Source organism: Leptosomus discolor, chromosome 13, assembly GCF_034619465.1.
Source record: "Leptosomus discolor isolate bLepDis1 chromosome 13, bLepDis1.hap2, whole genome shotgun sequence".
Classification (NCBI taxonomy): Eukaryota; Metazoa; Chordata; class Aves; order Leptosomiformes; family Leptosomidae; genus Leptosomus; species Leptosomus discolor.
The window spans coordinates 10,124,727-10,144,454 of NC_141403.1; the positions used below are offsets into that span (position 1 = coordinate 10,124,727).

General features: G+C 46.4%; 1 protein-coding gene across 1 annotated transcript in view; it reads left to right on the plus strand.

The window, feature by feature from the left end:
* The first annotated feature begins 3,052 nt into the window (after positions 1-3,052).
* NKAIN3 (sodium/potassium transporting ATPase interacting 3) overlaps positions 3,053-19,728 on the plus strand; it is a 306,962-nt gene continuing 290,286 nt past the window's right edge. The window contains exons 1-2 of the mRNA XM_086472468.1: positions 3,053-3,106; positions 4,052-4,078. Of these exons, the coding sequence (XP_086328594.1) occupies positions 3,053-3,106; positions 4,052-4,078 (81 nt within the window). The remainder of the gene's footprint in view (positions 3,107-4,051; positions 4,079-19,728) is intronic.

The window sequence follows — 19,728 nt, forward strand, 5'->3', positions numbered from 1 at the left end:
TGCGTTGTTCTGTGACATGTCCTGTGATGCCTTCTCGTCATCATTCTGCAGTTTTAACCTCCTCCTCACCCAGGTTCTCTCTCCTGGATTTCTCCTACGCCCAGTGGTTTCAGCTCCAGGGCAACTGCATCCTAATAGCTCAGTCCCTTGTGGCCCTGGGTCATCATGTCCTACAGCACTCTTTTGCTAATCAACGTTTTTTTACTGCTTCCATGATCAGGGAACAGTTTTTTGGTTTTGGAACCTTATAGCCAGGAACAAATCTGCTCCATGCAACTGTCCTTTCCATTTTGGGATCAGGGGGGCTAGCCCGAGGACAGAAATGCTGCAGGAACATGGGAAAGCAAATGGCAAAATGTGAAGAGATTTGTAGGGCTTGATGAAATGTCTCTCAGTGAAGATAGGAATTTCCATAATTTGTAAGGATAGGTGAGGGTGCAAGTGGTGTGGAACAGGGTTGGGTTTTTTTGCTTTTTAGCTATCACTGCTGAGACTTCTCCATACTCTGGAAGTTACCGGCTCTGGAATTTGAGTTCAGTAACAGACAAATTAGAAGCTGTAAAGATGGGGCGAGTTAAACTGCCCAGACGGAAATAACCACTATTGGCTTCTCTTTCCTGTTTTTTTGCTTGGTTTGTTCAGTTTTTTAAAGGAATTTTCTGCCTCTTACAGCCTGGAAGACAGCTTGAACACTGCTTGTCTCTGAAGCAGCAATACCCACTTGGACCTGCTGAAGCAGTAGCTCAGGCAGGTGAAAACGCCGTGTGTGCCCTACCCAGGTCCTCCAACAGTCCCGCTGCAACCAAGACCACGGGCGAGCGTCTGCGTCTGTCCTCGTACTGGAAGGTACTTGCTGCGTGTGAGAAGGTGAGGACTGAGCTGCCCTCAGAAGAGCACTGTCCCCGGGGAGGCAGTAGGGACTCGTCCTGCTGCGGTGCAGGCAGGGGCTGAGTGTGGGGAGTACAAGTCAAGGCTGGTTGGCGCTGGCTCTTCTCATTTTGTGTGCCAGGCTCCCTACCTGCCCTGCTGTTCTTATTATTCATCTCTGTATTACTGGGTTTAACTGAAAAGCCTCTGGTAGTGTATTCAGTACCTCAGTGACACCTGGAGAGATGATGCCTGCTCGCGCCCTCTGTACAGAAAACCAATTATCCATAAAATCTACCTGTTCAGGCTGGCACAATGGATCTTTGGCAACTATCACCTTTTCAATTTACTTCCGTATCTTCAAGTATTCATCCTTCAAAATAAATGTGTCCTCAGAACACATAACATTAGCAAAGTTTAGCCCCAGGTAGAATTTTATCTTAAAAGCCATACGTAGAATATAAATCTTAGGCTGTTTTACTGAAAGTTTGTATATTGTGCGATGAGGGTTCTGCTTTGCACCCCTCACACACATACCCAGCCAAATACATACTTTGGATGAGCAGAATCTGGTTCTTACTTGTCTTTCTTTTGTTCCTTCGGTTTGGTATACGAAACTACCTTAATGCTTTCCTACTTAAAAGGGAAGTGGTAGAAAAAAAAGCAGCTTTCCAAATCTGATCTGACACAATACGATTTTGCAGTAGCTTTGTAATTATTTGACTATTGTCACTACAGTTTAATGCACAAATTAAAAGTGGTATGTCATTTGGGGATACAATACTGCATATTTCATACAGACATGAATCAGATCTCCTGCTAAAATGCTTTGCAGAAGGTAGTTTGTCTTTTTTCTCAGGGCAAGCTTCAGCGTTCTTCGGCAAAGTCTGTGTATGATGGAACAGCAGCCAGTGCCAGGCTGTGGGAAAGCGCTGCCGGGTGAGCGGGATATGCCTTAATGCCTGTAAAAAATAATTCATCCGTACTTTGTTGGAGAGAGGAAAAAAGAAAGACCGTTGACAATCGACCCCTGTGTAAAAATACGTAAAATCTATCATTCCTCCTCAAAACACCACTGGTCTACGACCGAAGGGGCACACAGCTGCAGGGACCGCAGCCCCTCCGCGGGTCCCGTCTCTGCCCACGGGAGGCTCCCGGAGCGGCCGTTCCCCACCGCCCCTCGCCCGCGGGGACCCTCGGCAGCCCCCGCAGCCCATGTGCACCGCGGCCGAGCTGAGCCCTCTCCCTGGAGCCCCGGCCCCCCTCGCCCCGGGAGGGTCAGCAGCGGCCGGCGGCCTCGCTCGCCACAATGGCGTGGCCAGGGCGGGAAACCGCCTCCCCTCGCACCGCCCGGCCGCGATCGGAGCAGCCCAGCGCCAGCCCCGGGCACCCCGGCCCCGCACCGCCCGCGGGGGGCAGAGGCGGGAAGCGGCTCCCTGAGGCGCCACCCGCTCGGGGCACGGGCACCCAGCCCCTTCCTGGGGGACGCCCGGCATCCCCCGGCGCGGCCCAGACCGCCGCACGGGCGGGCTGCTCCGCGGCCGGCCCCGTCCCGCCCCGCCGCTCCCCGACCTCGGGAGTCCCTTGAACTTTCCCCGGGCGCTCGCAACAAGCTGCCGGCGCCGGGCGGCCTCGGCCTGCCGCTGCAGCCCCCCCTGCCCTCCTGCCGAGTCCCCCTCAAGCCTCTAAAATCCCCGCGAAACGCCCACCCGGCGACACCCCTCCCCTGGCGCGGCGCCCTGAGGAAAGCCCGCCGCCGCCGGCGCCCCCACCCCGCTCCCCTTCACACCCACCGCAGCCCCCCGCCCGCCCACCCGCCCTCCCCAGCACGCCCACCCGCGGCACCCCTCCATCCCCCGCCTCCCCGCCCGCGTTCCCTCTGCCCACCCCGCCCCGGTCCGCACACGCCCACCCCCGTCCCCTGCCCCTTCCCCAGAGCCAGACCCGCGCCGGGCAGAGCCCCCCGCTGCCGCCGCCGGCTCCTCTCCCCGGGGCCGCGCTGACCTCCCCCGCGCTGCTTCCCTCAACAAAGGAGGGGGAGCAGCGAAAGGCGGGGGACGCGCACACGCCCCGGCCGCTCCGTCCGGATGCGGTGAGCCCCCCGCTTCGCCTCCGGGGCCGCGGCAGCGCGGGCGGGAAGAAGAGGAGAAGCGGCGGCTCTCCGGCGGCGCGGCCGGCCGCCACCATGGGCTGCTGCACGGGGCGCTGCACGCTGATCTTCCTCTGCTCGCTGCAGCTGGTGAGTGCCCGGCCGCCCGGCCGCCCCGGGGCACGCCGCGGCTTCGCGGGGCTTGGGGGGCGGGAAGGGACGGGCGGTCTTCCCCCCCACCTCCCCCGCCGCGGTTACGGCCGCCGGGGGCAGGGAGCGGCGCTGCTGCGGAGCTGTCCCCGTCCGCGCCGCGGGCGAGCGCAGGCGGCCGGCCCCGCTCCCGCCGCCCCGACGGCCCGCCCGCTCCCGGCCCCCGGCCCGTGAGTTTTGTCGTTACGAGGCGAGGAGGAGGCGGCGGCGGCGGCGTGCGGCGAGAGCGGCCCGGTGCCTGGGGAGGGAGGAGGCGGCGGGCCGGGGGTGGCTGGAGCCCGGCGGGGGCTTCCCCCGTCCGCAGAAGGTGGGCGCTGGGGAGGAGGAGGAGGAGGAGGGCGAGGACTATGCCCCGCTCGAGCGGACGGTGGGGCCGGGCGCTGCTCGGTAGGGGGTGCGGGGGAACCCTCGCCCCGGCGCCTCTTCCCTCCTCCCGTTGTTCTCAACCTGCGTACGAGCGGCACCGGCCGGCCCCTCTCCCCGGACTTTCCTTGGGATTCCTTCCCTCCGATCCAGTGTTCCTCGGGGTGCGATTGAAACGATAGAGCGGTGCGTCCCCTTGTCTTTGTGTGCTGAAGTTGGCGTGTTTGTTTCAAAGAAGAGAGTTGCCGAGGCAAAACACCGCCAAACAATAATAATCCTTCCTCCGGCTCATTAGCCGGATGATGAAACAACGCTCTTCCTTTAGCAGTAGTCTCTGGTCCCAGGAGTATTTTAAAAGGTTTTTCTCTTTTCCAGTGACTCAGAATCATCATTTTGCCACATGATCTTTCTTAAGATGATGCTGTTTCTTGTGCCTGTAGAGAAGAGAAGTGAGATGCATTCACTGTTGGGTTTTTTTTTCCTCTAATCCTTGGCTAATCTTCCTGGTTTTCTGTTACACAGCACTTTGAAATCGCTTGTGTTTCAGGGGTAATACACTTAAATGCACTCCGTGCAGTTACTTCATCTGAAGATCCTCGTTCATTGTCAAGGCTTTACGCCAGATTCGCAGCCTGTGGAACATGGGTACCGCCTTTGTCTGCAGCGGGAGCCTGGACCCTGCTCAGATGTGCTTTAGTGTGACGAGAGCTCAGGGGGGTATAGGTACTTCAGTGCCACAACCTTGCCAAAAAGCAGAGAAGAAGTTCAATTTGTACTTCTAGTGTGAGCAAAGCTTTGTTAATGTGTTTCTGGCCTTTTTTTTTTCCTTGTTGTGCATCAGTTTTGCAGATATTGTCCTACTGACTGCAGCAGAACCACTCCTGATTTACCTCAGTGCGTGCGGGCAGGAAAACAAACCCTTTTTCTTCAAATATGTCTCTCTGCCAGTTATGAAGTTTATAACAACTGTGTTTATTATTCCGTAGAATTACTTAGAGGCTATAAAAATGGAAGTGAAGTGTGAATAGCCACCATAATCTACAGAGAAATGCATATAAAGTCTTTCGGAAGGAGATTCCTATTTTATAAAGGACCTGTCAGGTGATAGAACAACTTTCAAAAATGACTTTAATGCAGAGTTTTTTCTGCTGCACTTACTGTTTTGTAATAATGTCCTGCTGTTATATCCACGTCTTTCGGGCACTGATAAACGTCTGTATGCCAAAATGCTTTCACTTTAATAGATTTTAATTTAAAAATAAAAGTCCCGTTTTAGATCCAAGAAGTGATGTAGTAGAGATGAACTGAGATCTCTGGTGCTTTCTGTGATCTCAGCAGTGGCAGCGTTCAGTCCGTGGCTGTAGGAGTTGGTACCACAGGCAGTTTTAGATCTTTTCCGAACATCTCGGAGGTCACAGGCATAAGGCATACGCAGCAAAACTGCATCCCCGGACATTGCTGTTGTTAAGTGAGATTTGCTTTGCCTGTTATCTGTTTATGGAGGGGTGGAAGGGGTGTTAGTGACTGTGAACAACACTGAGCTGAAATGTGGCAAAGCCCAGAGCACTTGTAGTGCTGATTCGTAGCATTTCAGAAGTATGGATGATTTATGCGACTTGTGGAAAAACTTCAGAGAAGGAGAAAGATGGACATGTGTTTTACAGAAGGAAGTTGTTCACCTTAGTCCTGTTGTGGTCCTGTCAGAAAAGGGCCTGGGAGCGGTTCGGGCTTAACCTTTAGATGTCACCTGAGACAGAGAGATCTTAGCCAAGTGCACGGCAACACCTTTTCTAGTGTCCGTGTACTAGGTAGGTTCTCTGGTGTAAGATGATGTGAAGTGAAAAAGCCAGATTCCTAGAAACATGTTCATACCAGAGATTTGGTTCTTGTTCTAGAGATGCGGCATTTAGTGGCCTCGGAGCACAGTTTCTTGATTCCTTAAAACTGTTGTCTCTGACTTTGGCGCAGGCTGCGTGTTGGTGTGCTGCTGGGGTGGAGAATTATGAGGTGAAGAGAACAACAGTTACTGCATGGCAGGCGATAAAATACCCTTTCTCTAATGGTAATACATGAAATGTATTAACTTCAGGAAGATTGGTTTGTAATTTTCAGCGCTGTTTTTCAGTTGGAGGATTTTGACATAAAAATGACAGTAATACCAGTTTTCCATTATGTTTTGATCCATGAAAGTGTTTATTTCTGACTGACAGCTTTTACATTTTGTACTAAACATATTTTAATGTTGAACTCAGTAATCCCGAGGACGGTCTGTAGTTACTCTTCTGTCATTTCATGATAACCTCATTCTTAAACATGAATCCATACATTATGTGTCGTAGAGGATTCTGGAAAATGTCCCTGAGACAGGAGGCTGGGTGGGACCAGCTCAGGGAAAGCTGTTAGCCGCGTAGTTTCCTTGAGCCTCTGCAGGTGGATTCTGCCTCCAAAAGCCGAGGGAATTTTGTGGGAGGAGAACTGTACCATGACCCTTGCAAAACTCCCGTGGTCTTTCACTATTTTGCTCTTCTTCCAACCTAATGATTCTATGATTCCGGACTGAAGCATTGTCATATGCCATTTCCAAAGCTGTCAAGCGAAGAACTCAGAAGTGTGTGTTTCTGTGCATAAATCTGTCATTAAGACTGTTAGGAGTTAAGGATACATCAGGAAATTGTATCGTAAGGATATATGAATCCTTTGGATTGGGGCCATCATTCTTGCTGGTGCCACTAGAAGCCTCAGATGTTGGCCTGGTCTGTACTAGGAAATTGGAGGAGCTGCCAGAGATGGTGCTGGTGCTTGTGTAGCCACCTTCCCATAAAACACTGCAACGTGAAAATGTTTGGGAAATAAACAAATTCGAAAAATACTAAATTGATGAAGGGGTAAATTGACAATGAATTGCAGAGAGGTTTAGCTGTGTGAATCCAGTTGATGTTAATGTGTGTCACAGTGAAAACCTTCATGTTGCTTTGAAAATGTGTTTCTGGGAAACCACCATTGCAGGATCATGTTGTTTCAACATTTACAGTAAGTGGCAGTTTTGGTACCCACAAGCACACAGCTGTATGAACCCGGAGAAATCTAAATAATGGAGATCATGAACGAGATTTTCAACACAAGTGATGGGAAGGTTGACAGAAGGCGTGCGGCTGAGTCCTCTTCGTTAACAGCGTTGTTCCATGGGTTTATCCCCGGACTTCTCCACACTGGGTTCATTGTGTAGGTCTCCATTTAGAAGTGTATGTTTTGTCCAGGACAGTTAGTGTCACTTGTCACTTTATAAATATTATTTAACTTGTTACTTTCCACACAGTTTGGGTGTCAGTGGCCGCACTGGGACATGATTCCAGGGGAAACACAGCTTCTGCCTACTAATGTTTTGAGTAGTGATGGTTTGGGCAGTGCAGTTGGTCATTTCAGTAGGCGAATTCCTCTCAGTATTCAGAAGATCTGTGTTTGTGACTGCCATTAACATTAATTACACTGTTATATGTAAATCCTTACACTTGCAGATAGGACTGTATCCATTACAGGGAGCGATAACGTTTCGTCGTTTGTTTCTGTGCACGGTGGAATTGCAGCAGTTACGCGGGGAAGTGGTACATGCCCCGCATAGATTTTCATATCATTTTAAAGTGCTATATAAAGCTGGAAACTCTTAACTTAGGGTTTTGACTCTCGGTGCTTGTGTGCTAGAACTGACAGATAACAGTTAGTTAACAGCTCAGCGGTTTGAGGGGTTTGATAAATTTTAGAAAGTAAAATCTTTGAACCGGTAAATTGCCGCATCTTTTTATGTTGGTAAAAGAATCACTGGCCCATTGATCTGGAGATGAAGCATCTGCCCAGTGATAAAGGAGGAGGAAGTACGAGGGGTGCCTATTGTACTGGCAGGGGTGGAGGAGCCCTGGGGTTTTAGCCCCGAACAATGCACTGGTCGCAGGATGTTGCCCTTTCTGTTAAGGCAGCTGATGTGGGAATGGTGTTTTGCTGCGATAGTGCAAACGACATCCCCAAACCGCATAGCTGTTGCTGGTGCCTGTGCCTGAGGAGCTGATGCGCTTGTTGTATGGGTCTCTAATTGCATTTAACATTGCGTTTGGAAGCAACGCGCTGCATCCAGTAGAACTGCTTGAGTTAAATCTTTGCAGTCCAAAAAATGGGTGAGTATCATTTTTAGGATCTCTCTCAGGGACAAAAGAGTAACAACTAGCAATAAGTGTTTTTCCCTTTGTGTTGTTGGCTTATTTTGCAAAATTCTTGGGAGATTCCCGTTAGTAACACACGTTCCCAATACCTGAGCACGGGAGTGTTTAACTGCTCCATGCACCAGGAAGTCAGCCTCAGCAGTGAAATCCCCTCCTGCCAAAGCCACACATAATACTTCTTTCAGTTCAGTGCTCCAGAGTTGGGAATTCAAGACTTGAGGAACCCTGAACTTCCAGAGCTCTCTGAAATTTCTGAACTGGGTGAATTTCTTAAGGAAGCCATGCAGCTCTTGCTTAGTTTTAGGCTCCGCTCACCACAGCAGGCTGTTTTTCTACAAGTCCTTGCTGCTCTGTGACTGATGGTCAATTGTCTTATAAACATTTAATGAATATTTTTACAGTGATGAAGTGAAAGAGTTAAGATTTCAGTGATAATAATGGCAATTAATTCTCTGAAAATTGAGAATCTTATAGCTATCCTTCTTGTCTATAAGACCTGCACGTTTTGGAAGTGATTGTTTTAAGAACATTGGAGTATGCTGCTGATGTGCTTCTGTTTCAAGATCTGCTGCATTCTGCCCAGACACAGTTCTTGGGACTAGGAAACAAAGACTGCGTTTCTAGAAATCAGTGAAATTCAGAAGGATAGTATTGTTGGATCCAGAGAGAATTTGGGTAGGAGTTGCAGAACTTAAACACACAGTAAGTTTATGTTCAGAGACCGTATGGGATCGACTGCACTTGCAGCTGATTAAGTGGTGTTTGAATCTTGCTGATTTTGTGAAGTTGGATGTGAAATAAAGACTTATAAGACCAGGTAATCTTAGGTCATGTTTTCAACCTGTGTGTATCTTACAGGTACGAAGCAGATCGTTTTAGTTTTGGGGTCAATCTGGTAAGTTGAGAAATAAGGAATAAAATCACAAATCTTTTTCAGGTAACAGTGTTGCATTTTGGCTCCTCTATGTGATCCAAATTATTTTTTCACATAAATAAATGGATTTGATTAGGTGAGGAAAGAGAGAGTCAAATGAGTCGCACAGATCGTTTGCCCTGATACTGCACAAGAAAAATGAGTGAGGTTTTGTACTGCTCTTGAATAGGACCGGGATCAGCGCACACGTTCTTACGGTTATTGGTAAGTCGGTCTCTCCTTGGATGTGCCCAGTAGAAAGGGGAGAGGCAGTGGACCCAGGATACAATAAGGGGGAAATTCTGATTCAGTGTTAGGAAAAGAAAATGCACAGTGAGAGCAGTCCTACATTGGATCGTGTTTTCCAGAGAAGTTGTGGAAATCCATCCTTGAATGAATTCGAACCCAGCTGAATGTAGCTCTGATGTTGAGTTTGGCCCTGCTACATGTGAAGGTTTTACCAGATGACCTCCAGAGATTCCTTTCAACTTCGCTTATCCCGTGATTGTACGATCTTACCAGAGCATAAGGAATAGAGGCCTTCGATTCCTTATTAGGAGGGTATTTAAAATACACAGGAATTTGGGTTCTTTTGAAATAATTCCTTTTGTAATTTGTTGTGGGCATAACACTGTGGAAATAGGCTTGATACAGCAATAACAATCCCAGTGTTCAGTTGTACCTCTTGGTATCAAACTTCAGTGGTAAACTGAGTGAGAAGTACCCATGGTGGCCTTGTCGTTTGTTGTTTCACAAATGAGTTCTGTGCTACACTGTAGTATGTCAGGTGTTTTGAACTCATTAGTACTGAAGCAAAATAGATTTTATTCATTCAGTCCTGTGATTAATTGCTAAGCAGTCATTTTGGGGCAAAGAGCCTGTTATTTCTATCTGTATGGGGAGGTGGACTGTGCATTTTTGGTTCTAGATGAGAAATACAAAGGAGCAGCAATAAGTGGCTGTGTGGTTCAAGAGGCTGATAATATGACACAGAGTTTTTCACCTCTAGGTCACATTTTGAAAGTCACTGCAAGTTGAGGGCAAATGCCATGATGGTTTATGTGAAATGTTAGCAGTCTTGGTATAGCGTCAGTATAAAAATATCATCTCGTATTGGTCCTAATTTTCACCTTGTGTGTTACACTAGGAGGGTCGAGATTGGTGGCCATGGTACTATGAACACCAAAGTGAGCTTTTTCCAATATTTTCTTCAGGTCATCTTTCCAGAGGTGCTCACGGGGCAGTGTCAGGTGGTTTGCACTGCCTTTGCTCAGCCTGGGTACGGTGTCTTTGCTGGGGACGTTACCACAGGGAGCCATTTCTGTTCTCGCTGAGTCACATCACATCAACATGACAAACAATGTTAATTGCGCTGATTTTGTGTAAATTTCATCTTTTTCCTTGGTCAGAAGGGAGAACATTTCCAACTTCTTTTTATTTAGTACATTTTGCCTTGAAAATAGAATTCAGGCAATAGCAAATGGAAAATGTCTCACTGAGTCTTGAAGCAGCTCAGATTTGATGAGACTGGTTTGGTTCCCTAGTGGGGGAAGTAGAGGGGGAGTCGGCTTGTGTCCTTTCTGTGTCTCAAAAGCAGAGGTCTAAACAGGACACTTGTATTGGTTGGTGCTCCACAGCCTGTATTGCTTAAGTAGCCTGGAAAAAAAAAAAGGGCAGAGAGGTGGACAATGATGATGGGCGAGGAGGTGGAGGAGATACAGGTTGTTGGATGGGTGAGAGCTCTGGGAGTGTTGTGGTCAGTATTGCATAGGATTTGGAAAAGCTAAGGCCAGAGCTCGGAGCTGCTTATTTCTGAAGTACCATCCAGTCCAGATGAGTGTCCAAAGTCATTGCAGGAGCTTCTTTAAAGACGTAGGTTTTCTCCAACCAAATGGCCGTTCGATATCTAAGACGAAACAGTTTTCTCCTCGTCTATCAAGGGCAGTTAGTGTAAGCCTTCCTAAAGGGCATGCCAGCAGGTCTCAGATCATACACCGCTAGACTTTGTGAATCCTGCAGTTCCGTGGCAGAGCAATGCCAGCGGCACTACGACACGTTTTAGTATGTCATGGGCGCTTTCTTTTCCCCCCATGTGTGACCAGTGAAATCTGTGTAATCTTGCTATGGATCCGTGCCTTTGGTAGGTCTGTAAAAGACAGTGGTAAGCTGAGTTTAATCACTGTTCTCTGATCTTGGGAACATACAGAGTGCTTAAGACCCTGCTAATAAAGGTAGTAAAAGATTTTATTTTAGTCTTTTTACTTTTTACTATACTTCCTTATCATCTTGTCTTTCTTCAAGACAGCCATACCTTGCATGTAATCTCAGCTCAGATGGATTTTTTAATGCTGTGGTGATTTGGGACTTGTTCTTACGAGTTGCTGAGTGCCCTCCAGCTCTCATTACTGTTGCTGAAAGTCATTCTTTTACATATAGGCTCTTTATAATGGTAAGTTCAAGCAAAAGCAGCAGTGAACACTTTCCACCTAGTGAATGCCAGTGTTACAGTAAAAGGAAGGGAAAAAAAAAAGGTTTTCTACTTAATACAACATCCAGTTTCTGCCAGACAAATATCCCTTGCAGAAACTAACATCATGAAGTAGTAAAATTGAAAATTTTATGAAATGCAAAAAGAAGATAATTGTAAAACAATTATTCATGTTTATTGTGACCCTCTTGAATAATCACAGTGGATTCTGTCACAGATCTCTCCAAAGGGGGGTGGGAGAAAGGATTTTTTTATTTCATCAGTACAGAAGTTTTGGCTGAGAGTGAGTATAAATATATGTAAAGAGCATATGTTTGACAGCGAGCCAAGTGGAACTTCCGTAAGGAGGGTTTTGACACACATCAAAGAAGCTACAGATAAAGCAAAACGAGAGTAACAATTAGGAGATGAACTATGAGCAGAAAGATCCTGAAATGCTTTTCTAGTGAGGGAGATTACGTGGGAGCATGGGATGAAGAGTGTGGAAGGGCACGTGTAGGTGAGCATGAAGAAGGTGGGACATGGAAGCCCTCTGTAGCAGGGAGATGAAAGTTGGCTCTGTGTGTGGGAGGAATTCCTGCCCAAGGCTTCACTGAAAACAAGAACTTAAGAAAAAAATGTGTCTATCTTTTCTAGCACACCGCTGCTGGTAAGCCAGCTTCTCGCTATTGCATTGCCCTGTGTTAGCATCAGACCTTTTGAGTGAAAAGAGCCAAGGAACCAAAACCATAATATGATGGTATTTTCTGGGGAGATGGGAGTGAACGGCAGTCTGCCTCATCCAGCTTTAGGTTTTGCCATTAGTTGAGCCTTGGATACTCTGCTGCTCTGGGAATGCTGCAGCTTCGCTGCCCTGTCAGCAGTTCCCGGGACCTCACGTGAGCAGAGTGCTTCTGCTTAGGAGCATGCAGCTGAAGCTCGGCACGAGCCGCGGTAGAAACGAGTTGACACGTAAATCCTTATCAGCCTAGCGCATCCTTGCGAAAGAAACAAACCCAAACAATTAAGTGCAGATCTTTAGATGCGTTGAAAAGAGCTCATAATTTGTCTAAACGCATTTTGGGAACAGCATGCTGTTAAAATGGAGTGCATAGAGAAAACTCCTTTTGGAAGTTTAATCTCCACAATCAAAGAATGAAAAGCTGAAAAATTCTAAAGCTGGAAACTGTGGTGCGTTATAATGCAGAAATAACATCATGAAAATAGGTGGTTCTGCATCGGCTTGTGAGCTACTTATTTTTTCCTGCTAAGAGCTTGCTTGCTGTATCTTTCCACTGCAGAGTCAACAGGGTGTTTCATTTCTCTAATATGTATTTTTTTCATGAATTAAGTAGACATCATCAAAGTGTGTTTATATTTTAACTGGAACAGAAACCTTGCTGCTCCTGCAGATTGAATAATTTACGTCACAGACACCTGGAAAGCCTCTCTGCCCGCTAACACAGACGGAGGAAACCGAAGAAGTGGTCTCCTCGTGGAGATCCCCTGAGCTACTGAAGATTCTGTCAGTCTATAGTCAGCTAGCTGTATGTCTGTAAGCTGCCTGGTTTAGTGTACCCACTAATGTGTGCATTTAGGAGGCCTTAAAAATGCCCACATTTGGAAAACAGTTTTGCCAGTTCCCACTGTTCCCAGTTAATGCTTGTGTTGGTGAAAACCACAGATTGGTTCTCAGCCTCTTCCTTCTTCTCATAAACCGTTTCTGTTCTCATCAACAGAGAATTCTTGGCTCCGATGCCTAGCTGGGAAATGATATCCTATGTTCCTTTTCCCATGCCTCTTTTTTCCTTCATACAGATGATTTGTTCCCAACTTTCCTCCCAACTGTTTCAGAACAAGTTCCAAGTTCTGATCTTCATCTGTTTTATCAAAGTGGGATTCAGGCCCTGTTTCCCCCAACCCCAAACCAGTCAAGGCTGTTAAAATTTACTTGTGTCTGTTAAATGGGCCCAGTGAACATGGGATTCGAGGTTCTCCCCATCCTGAAAATATCCTGCACTTCTGTGGTTGAGTTCTCCCGTAACCTGTGGCTGAAAATACTGCATCACTCTAAAGTACTGGAAGAAATGGCAAATGTGTTTGTAGTTACAAGTGACAGATGGAATTGCTGGGTTAGAGTGATTAATGCTGTTTAGCAGAGCACTTTCAAAAACAAGGATGAATTTCCAGTGTGAAGGTTCTCCATGTCCATTTCTCTAACTTCCCTTCCAGCATTATTAAGAAAAAGCAAAGGCGTGCAGAAATGCATTTATACTGCTGTGGTCCATTTCTCCTCGCTTGCAGGAAAATCAAGTACGTGGTTGTCATCTGATTGATATACAACATGAATAAGACCACAGTGACTTGTGGTTCTTCACCTCATTTTGGTCGCACAGCGTTATAGGAAGGTCTGGTTAGCTCAAAAAAGAAGGCAATTTGAAGGAGTGATACCTGATAGATGAAGTAGTAGTGTGGTTTACTGTAACACTGCTGTCAGAGAACTTCCAGCAGGAGTGTTGGAATGGAATGGAAAAAGTGCTTCAAGTCAGAATTTACAGTGACAAATTAGACGTATGAATGACAGCAGCCTAAATCCAAACTTCATTCAAATGTCACAAATGAGTTTAAGTATATTGAAGTGTATTAGATGCCATGAATGGCTCTAGGTTGTATTAATAATGTATGATTTAATCCGAGTGGTTTGATGAAAGCCAAAGCTGAGTGATTGTGCCAGAAGTAACCACAAAGTGCCAGAGTTTATTTAAGTTGGATTAAGGGATGAAGCCCTTCATTTCTCTGGTATATAGTTTTTTCATGAGTTAAGCAGACACCATGACCACAGGGGTGTTTAGGTTGTGCTTGTAACCGGTTTCAGCTGTTAACCTGTACAGCTGTAATCTGTTGCACGCGCTGATGCCTCTTTCCAGCCATAGCCTGTGCAGCTGAGAGGCGGTGTGCCACCTTGCACAACAGCCATGCGGGGTGCCTGAAGCCCTGTCCGTAGCTGCAGTGTGCAGCAGCTGCACCAGGATGTTGCTGAGTCCCTCCACGTAGGCATGTGCACCTTGTTGCTTGTTCTGTGGTGGGACAGGTACCAAACCTGTATCCGCCTTGGTCTGCTGAAACTCTCTACGCAGCCTCTGGGTTTTTAAAAGAAGTGTAGTGCATGATGGCTGGAGAACAACACTACCTGTAACCTCTTCTGGTCACATTTAACAAGCCTGGATCACGTAGAATGAGTGTGGAAGAAACTGATGTCAGCTCATTCATTGTGTTTTGTACCTGTAAAAGGTTCCAGGTTTCAATGTTCAGCCCGTACATGGCACTTACTTGGACTGAAGGCTGAAGAACTGTTTCTGCAGAGCCTTGTGGCCAAAAGAGTGTCAAGGGTAATCTGAGATCTCACTGAGCAACAGAGATCGTGGCCTTTTCCTTGGTACAGGTAATAATTTAATTATTTGTTATTTAGCTTTGTTATGTATTTGGTTCCTTTGGCCTACCTGACCTGTGAAATTCTTGGCCATGTGAATCTCTTCTGAGAGATTTCTAGGCAGTAGTTAGATTTCTAGGCTGAACTGTAGTTAGTGCATGTGCCAGACGTGCTGGAGTGCTCCAATACTGCTGGGGTTTCACGCTGCTTATTCGTCTGTTGAGAAGCCGAAGTAATTAATGCCCCAAATCCGGCGCTGGGTCTGCGCTTGGAAAGATCATTTGAAGCACGTTGCAGCTGAGGCTGGCTGTGCACCTGAGATACACCTTGCCTCAAGTGCTTACAAACCAGAACAGGCAATGGAGTCAGAAAAAGCAGCATGCAAATGTTTTGCTTCAGGCCCTATAGAAAGCCGCTGAAGTCCTAGTTCAGGCTAGTTTTCTACATGGTGCTTCTTCATGTTTCTGCATACAGTTACCATAATTCCTTTTTTATATTGGCCAGAAGCGACTATGAGCACATTAGCATTTTGGTAGGCAAGTTCTCTGTGTTTGGGTGGGCTCATAATTTGGAGAACACGTTTCTTTTTAATTCTGTACCATTTGCAAAGTGGTTTAGAAGTGCTAAAATTCGTTGCAGAGACAAAAATCTCTTTCTGTTTGAGGAGGAATGTAATAACTGTGGATTCTCTTTTGGATAGATTATTTTCAGGTGTTGACAGATTTGCATTGATTCTGATGGGATTAGCTCTCCTGCGGGATAAGACTTGCAGATGCCTGCACCTGCACTGCATGCATGCTTGGTTGGGGATTCCCCCTTGCCTTGTCACTTCTGGGCATGGGCTCTTGGAGAAGGCAGCAGTCAGTCTCTTGAGCGTGTTCCAGAGGATGGGAAAATAAATGAGTGTCCCCAAAATGCTGGAACTGACCATCTGCACACAGGGAAGGGACAACTTTGAGTCAGGGAGGAGTTTTGCTTTCTTTCTGCTAATAGAAGCACTGCTTAATTTGCACTACAAGAGCTGCGAGTTCGTGGTTTTCTTGGTATGTTACCTTTGTCAACCCATTTGTTCAATTTCCTCTAACTGGAACTGGCTCGGAAATAACAGCATATTCACTGCAATAGGAAGAAGAAATCCTAGTCTCTTGGGAGGCAAACCTTCATTTTTGCGTGTACCTTTTCCTCTGACTGACAAAAGCACATCTGACAGTGAATCGCAACTCTCTGCGCAGAAGAGTAATTTCCAAGGCAGCCCATTCACATTCAATTCTCTTCCTCTAAAAACAAAGAAGTAAATTACACCGGTGTTTAAGGGGTAATCTCTGTGGCTTTAAAGAACATGAACTGTCGGAGGCATACCAGTCTGACTGTTGAGCGCCTCCTCTATGGGAGTGAGTAACCTCATCCCCCACGAGAGCAGCAGGAGTTGGGGATACTCGTGTCCTTCCATTCAGGCATCACTGCCCGGAGGGATGGAGCTGTAAACCAGGCAGCTGTGCCACTGCCGGCTCGATGAGTGCAGGCGCTGTTAGAGGGTGCCATTAGATGAAGTCATTAGGAAGCCTGCAAGAATGAGTTCCCTCTTCTACTCAGAGAAGTGCTGTGGTGGAGCATATACCTATTGGACGTCCTCAGGGGAAGACATACTGACTCTGTCAGTGTTACCAGCCAGCATTTCACTAGCACGAGACTGAGCTGTGTGTCCTTTCATGGATCCCCACATCATGGGGAGTAGCGCTGGTCATCTATTATTAATATGCTCGCATTTTTTGCTAGACTGAAAGTATCTTATTATCCATTTTCTTATTAAATCTTCCATTACTTTAAGATGCTTTCAAGGTCTGTTCTGCTGTCATTGGGAACAAAGGCTTTTCAAATGTTAGAAGCTAATATATGCTGATTTCTGGATAAGCAAGAAGATACCTCAGATTTTGAGGCCGTTTTATTATATGTGATGTCTTTGACTCATACACAGTTTTTATAAAATATTTCCCTTTTTCCTATTTGAGCGTGCATCTATACTGAGTTACAGTTTTGCGTTAGAAATACCGTCTGCTTGGCAAGGTGAGACTTTCTCCTGTTACCATAACCGGTTATTCTTTGGCACGTACCCTGAATTCAGAGAACTCTTTGGTTAGACAAGTAATGTGTTTGCGTACACAGGTTGGTGGAGACAGCCGCATGTTCATTCTGCTTTGAGATGGCCAGAGGCAAGGCAGTTTGCATCTGGGAGCCGTGGTGTTAGCGTGGTGTGGTGCCATGGTTAGGGAGCCTGCGGAGGGTGGCCGGGCCCGGGCACAGCGCCGTGCTGGCGCACCTGCAAGGCTTTGCACAGCAGCTGGCCTGTGTCTGGGCAGGCTGGAGTATAGACAAAGCAGCCAGATGCACTCTGGAAAAGATATGTGCCTTGGTAGGATTAATGCTGCTAGATAGATACTCATTCTCTAAAGAGGTGTTGTTATCTGACTTTCTGAGCTACTGACATTGAGGTATTTTGTGTTAATTCAGATCGAGGAATTGCTGCCAGAGAGCTGAAGGTGTTGCGATGATGTTCTCACTGAACAGCCTTAAGCAAAGTTTGGACTCCAGTGATTTCTGTGTGCTAGATCACCTATCAGGGAGATTAAACCAACCAGATCAGAGACTGGACAGTTCTTGATTAGCATGCAGAAGAGAGACTAAAAAAAAAAAAAGTAAGAAAAACAAAGAGTAAGAAAGAAATTCTAGTTATGTTGAAACTGAATGGTTATACCAGCTATATCTATTTGAACCCGTTTTAAACTTCCTGTGAGTAAAGAAACCTGAGACTAAGTCAAATCTAAGGTCGGGTTCTGTAGCGTAGGCTGGGCTTACAGCACCCCTTTGACCAGCTCAGAGATGTGGCTGGTGTACATGCACCTTTTTGGACTGAACGCTTCATTCCTTGCGCATGGGGGAAGGTAACGGGGCCTTTGTGTGTGGGTTTGGGCTATATTCACCTGAACACGGGAGCTGGGTGACCTGTCAACCAGCCTCATTTAGATGTTTGCATTGATCAAAGTAGTGGTAATAATAGTTACTTGTCCTGTCTGCGGCCAGCTGGCGTAAAAAGAGGAGAGTTAGCAAAATGTGAGGGCACGTGTTCCTTGACATGCTCAGGGTGCGGGGTAGCTGTTGCAAAGAGGTACACTGGGAGAGCAGACTGGGTCCACCAGTTACTACTTTGCTGGATTCCAGCTTACTGCTTTGACAAGAACCTGGTTTGTTCTTCCCAGTCAGGTTGCTTTCTTGTGTCGGTTGTTCTTGGGCAGCAGAATGGAATGGGCCATCTTAATCCATAATGCTGCTGTGATGTGGTTTTAGGGTTAGGTGAGAGGTGAGAATGAAGAGCAGTGGCATGTCAGAGGAGAGGTGCACCAGCAGAGTCTCGGGAGCGCTGCAGTAACACGCTGCTCCTGATGGCCGGGTTGATCTGGAGGGGGTTGCCATTGTCCTCCTGTGGTAGCAGAGGGGCAGGTTCTCAGAACCGCATCAGAAATTACGTCATGCTTTCCAGAGTTCCCCTGCAAATCTCTTGCTGTTTTGATTTCTGGAGTTGTGTTTTCTAACAGTGGGCTGTTGGTGGAATAAACCTTCCCCTTATTGTTTAGCTGATGTAGGCCTAGTTTTGGGTGCACCCCTTATGCTCTGTTAATGTCTAAATTTGTTTTTACCGTACCGGAAGCTTAGCACAGACATGGAATTTTGCCAATAACCCTTCCTGCTTAGTCGGTCTATTTCTTCTGTCCTCTCTGCAGGTTGTTTTCAATCTTTTGGGAACTCTGAATCGTTTCCCAGAGCTGTGCTCAAGAGTGGGTTTGTAGCCTTTTACTGCCATTACTGCCGGTAGACCTTGCTTGAGGCCATAGGGAAGTTGGGACAAAGCCAGGGAAGAAACCCAGAGTCAGGGCTCCCAGGCTCATGTCTTAAGCACAAGATCACCGTTCATCTTCCATAAGCCTTTCTTGTCTGGTGCTTTCAGATTCTCATAAAAGCTGGCCTTGAGATTGAAGCGTTCATGCTTTTTCATAGCACAGAGATAGATTTTTCCTTGGGAAAGTTTGGTCATGTCGCGCTTGTCTGTTTATGAGCAACAAGGTGTGTGGTGGTGATACAACTGAGATCGTTATCACTTGCTTTCTGTATTATTAGATCATTCAAAACTCACTTTCTCTGTCTCTCTAGCCCCTGTAAATCCGTTAACGTCAATGGAGTTCTGGTCATTTATACTTGATGAATCTCAAGTGTTTAGAGGTGACAGCTGAATACTTGATAGTAAATGTCCTTCACGTATTTGCAAAAATTGCTTTCACAATGAAAGTATATTTAAAAATATTTCTTAACTCTACGTTTTAATAAAATGCTTAATAAGATTATATATATATATAAAAATATATATAAAAAGCTTAAGATTACAATGGTGTCACTGGTTTGAAACACGTATCTTTTAGTAGTTTCTTCATTAGAGGGTTTGTCTCTCTATCCACTCCACCTACTTCATCCTCACTCTGTTTTGGAAAGTGTAAAGATCCTAAATGCAGCAGGACCCTCACAGTTTTGAGCAGAAGGCTGTCATTACAGGGGAGACTCAGAATAGTCTTGTAGCTTCTGACCTTTCCAGAACATGTTTTTATGTCTCCTTCGAAGGAGCATGGAGGGATGAAGTAAGGAGCTGGGGCAGTGGGAGTATCAACAAGAAAGGCAAAACCTTGTTTTAACGATGTTTTCAGGTGCAGGCGCACTTTTCCATTTATGCAGGCAAAGAAAGCTTTGGCTTGGTTGTCCTCCTTTTGAAAAATAAGAGAAATATTCTCACTGAGTTTCATGGGAAAAGGGTTATTTCGGTTCGAACGGTGCATATTTTCCACTGCCCTGTCTCATTCAGGAGTTATTTTTGCTTGCAAAGTATATATATTATATTGGTTAAACACTGCTCCATCTTTACCTTTTCATGAAAACAGTACATTTCTCAGGGATTAGGGGTTCTGTTACAGGCATGTTTCATCAAGAACATATTGTTTGACAGTTGATTCTGTCTTATGGCTGCTTCTAACCCTGATTTCAGAAATGGCTAAAAGGAAATGTGCACAAGCTGAAGGAAAACTCATAAGGGCTTACATTATGTTGGCTATAAAGATCGTGTAATAAGGACCCTGGAAC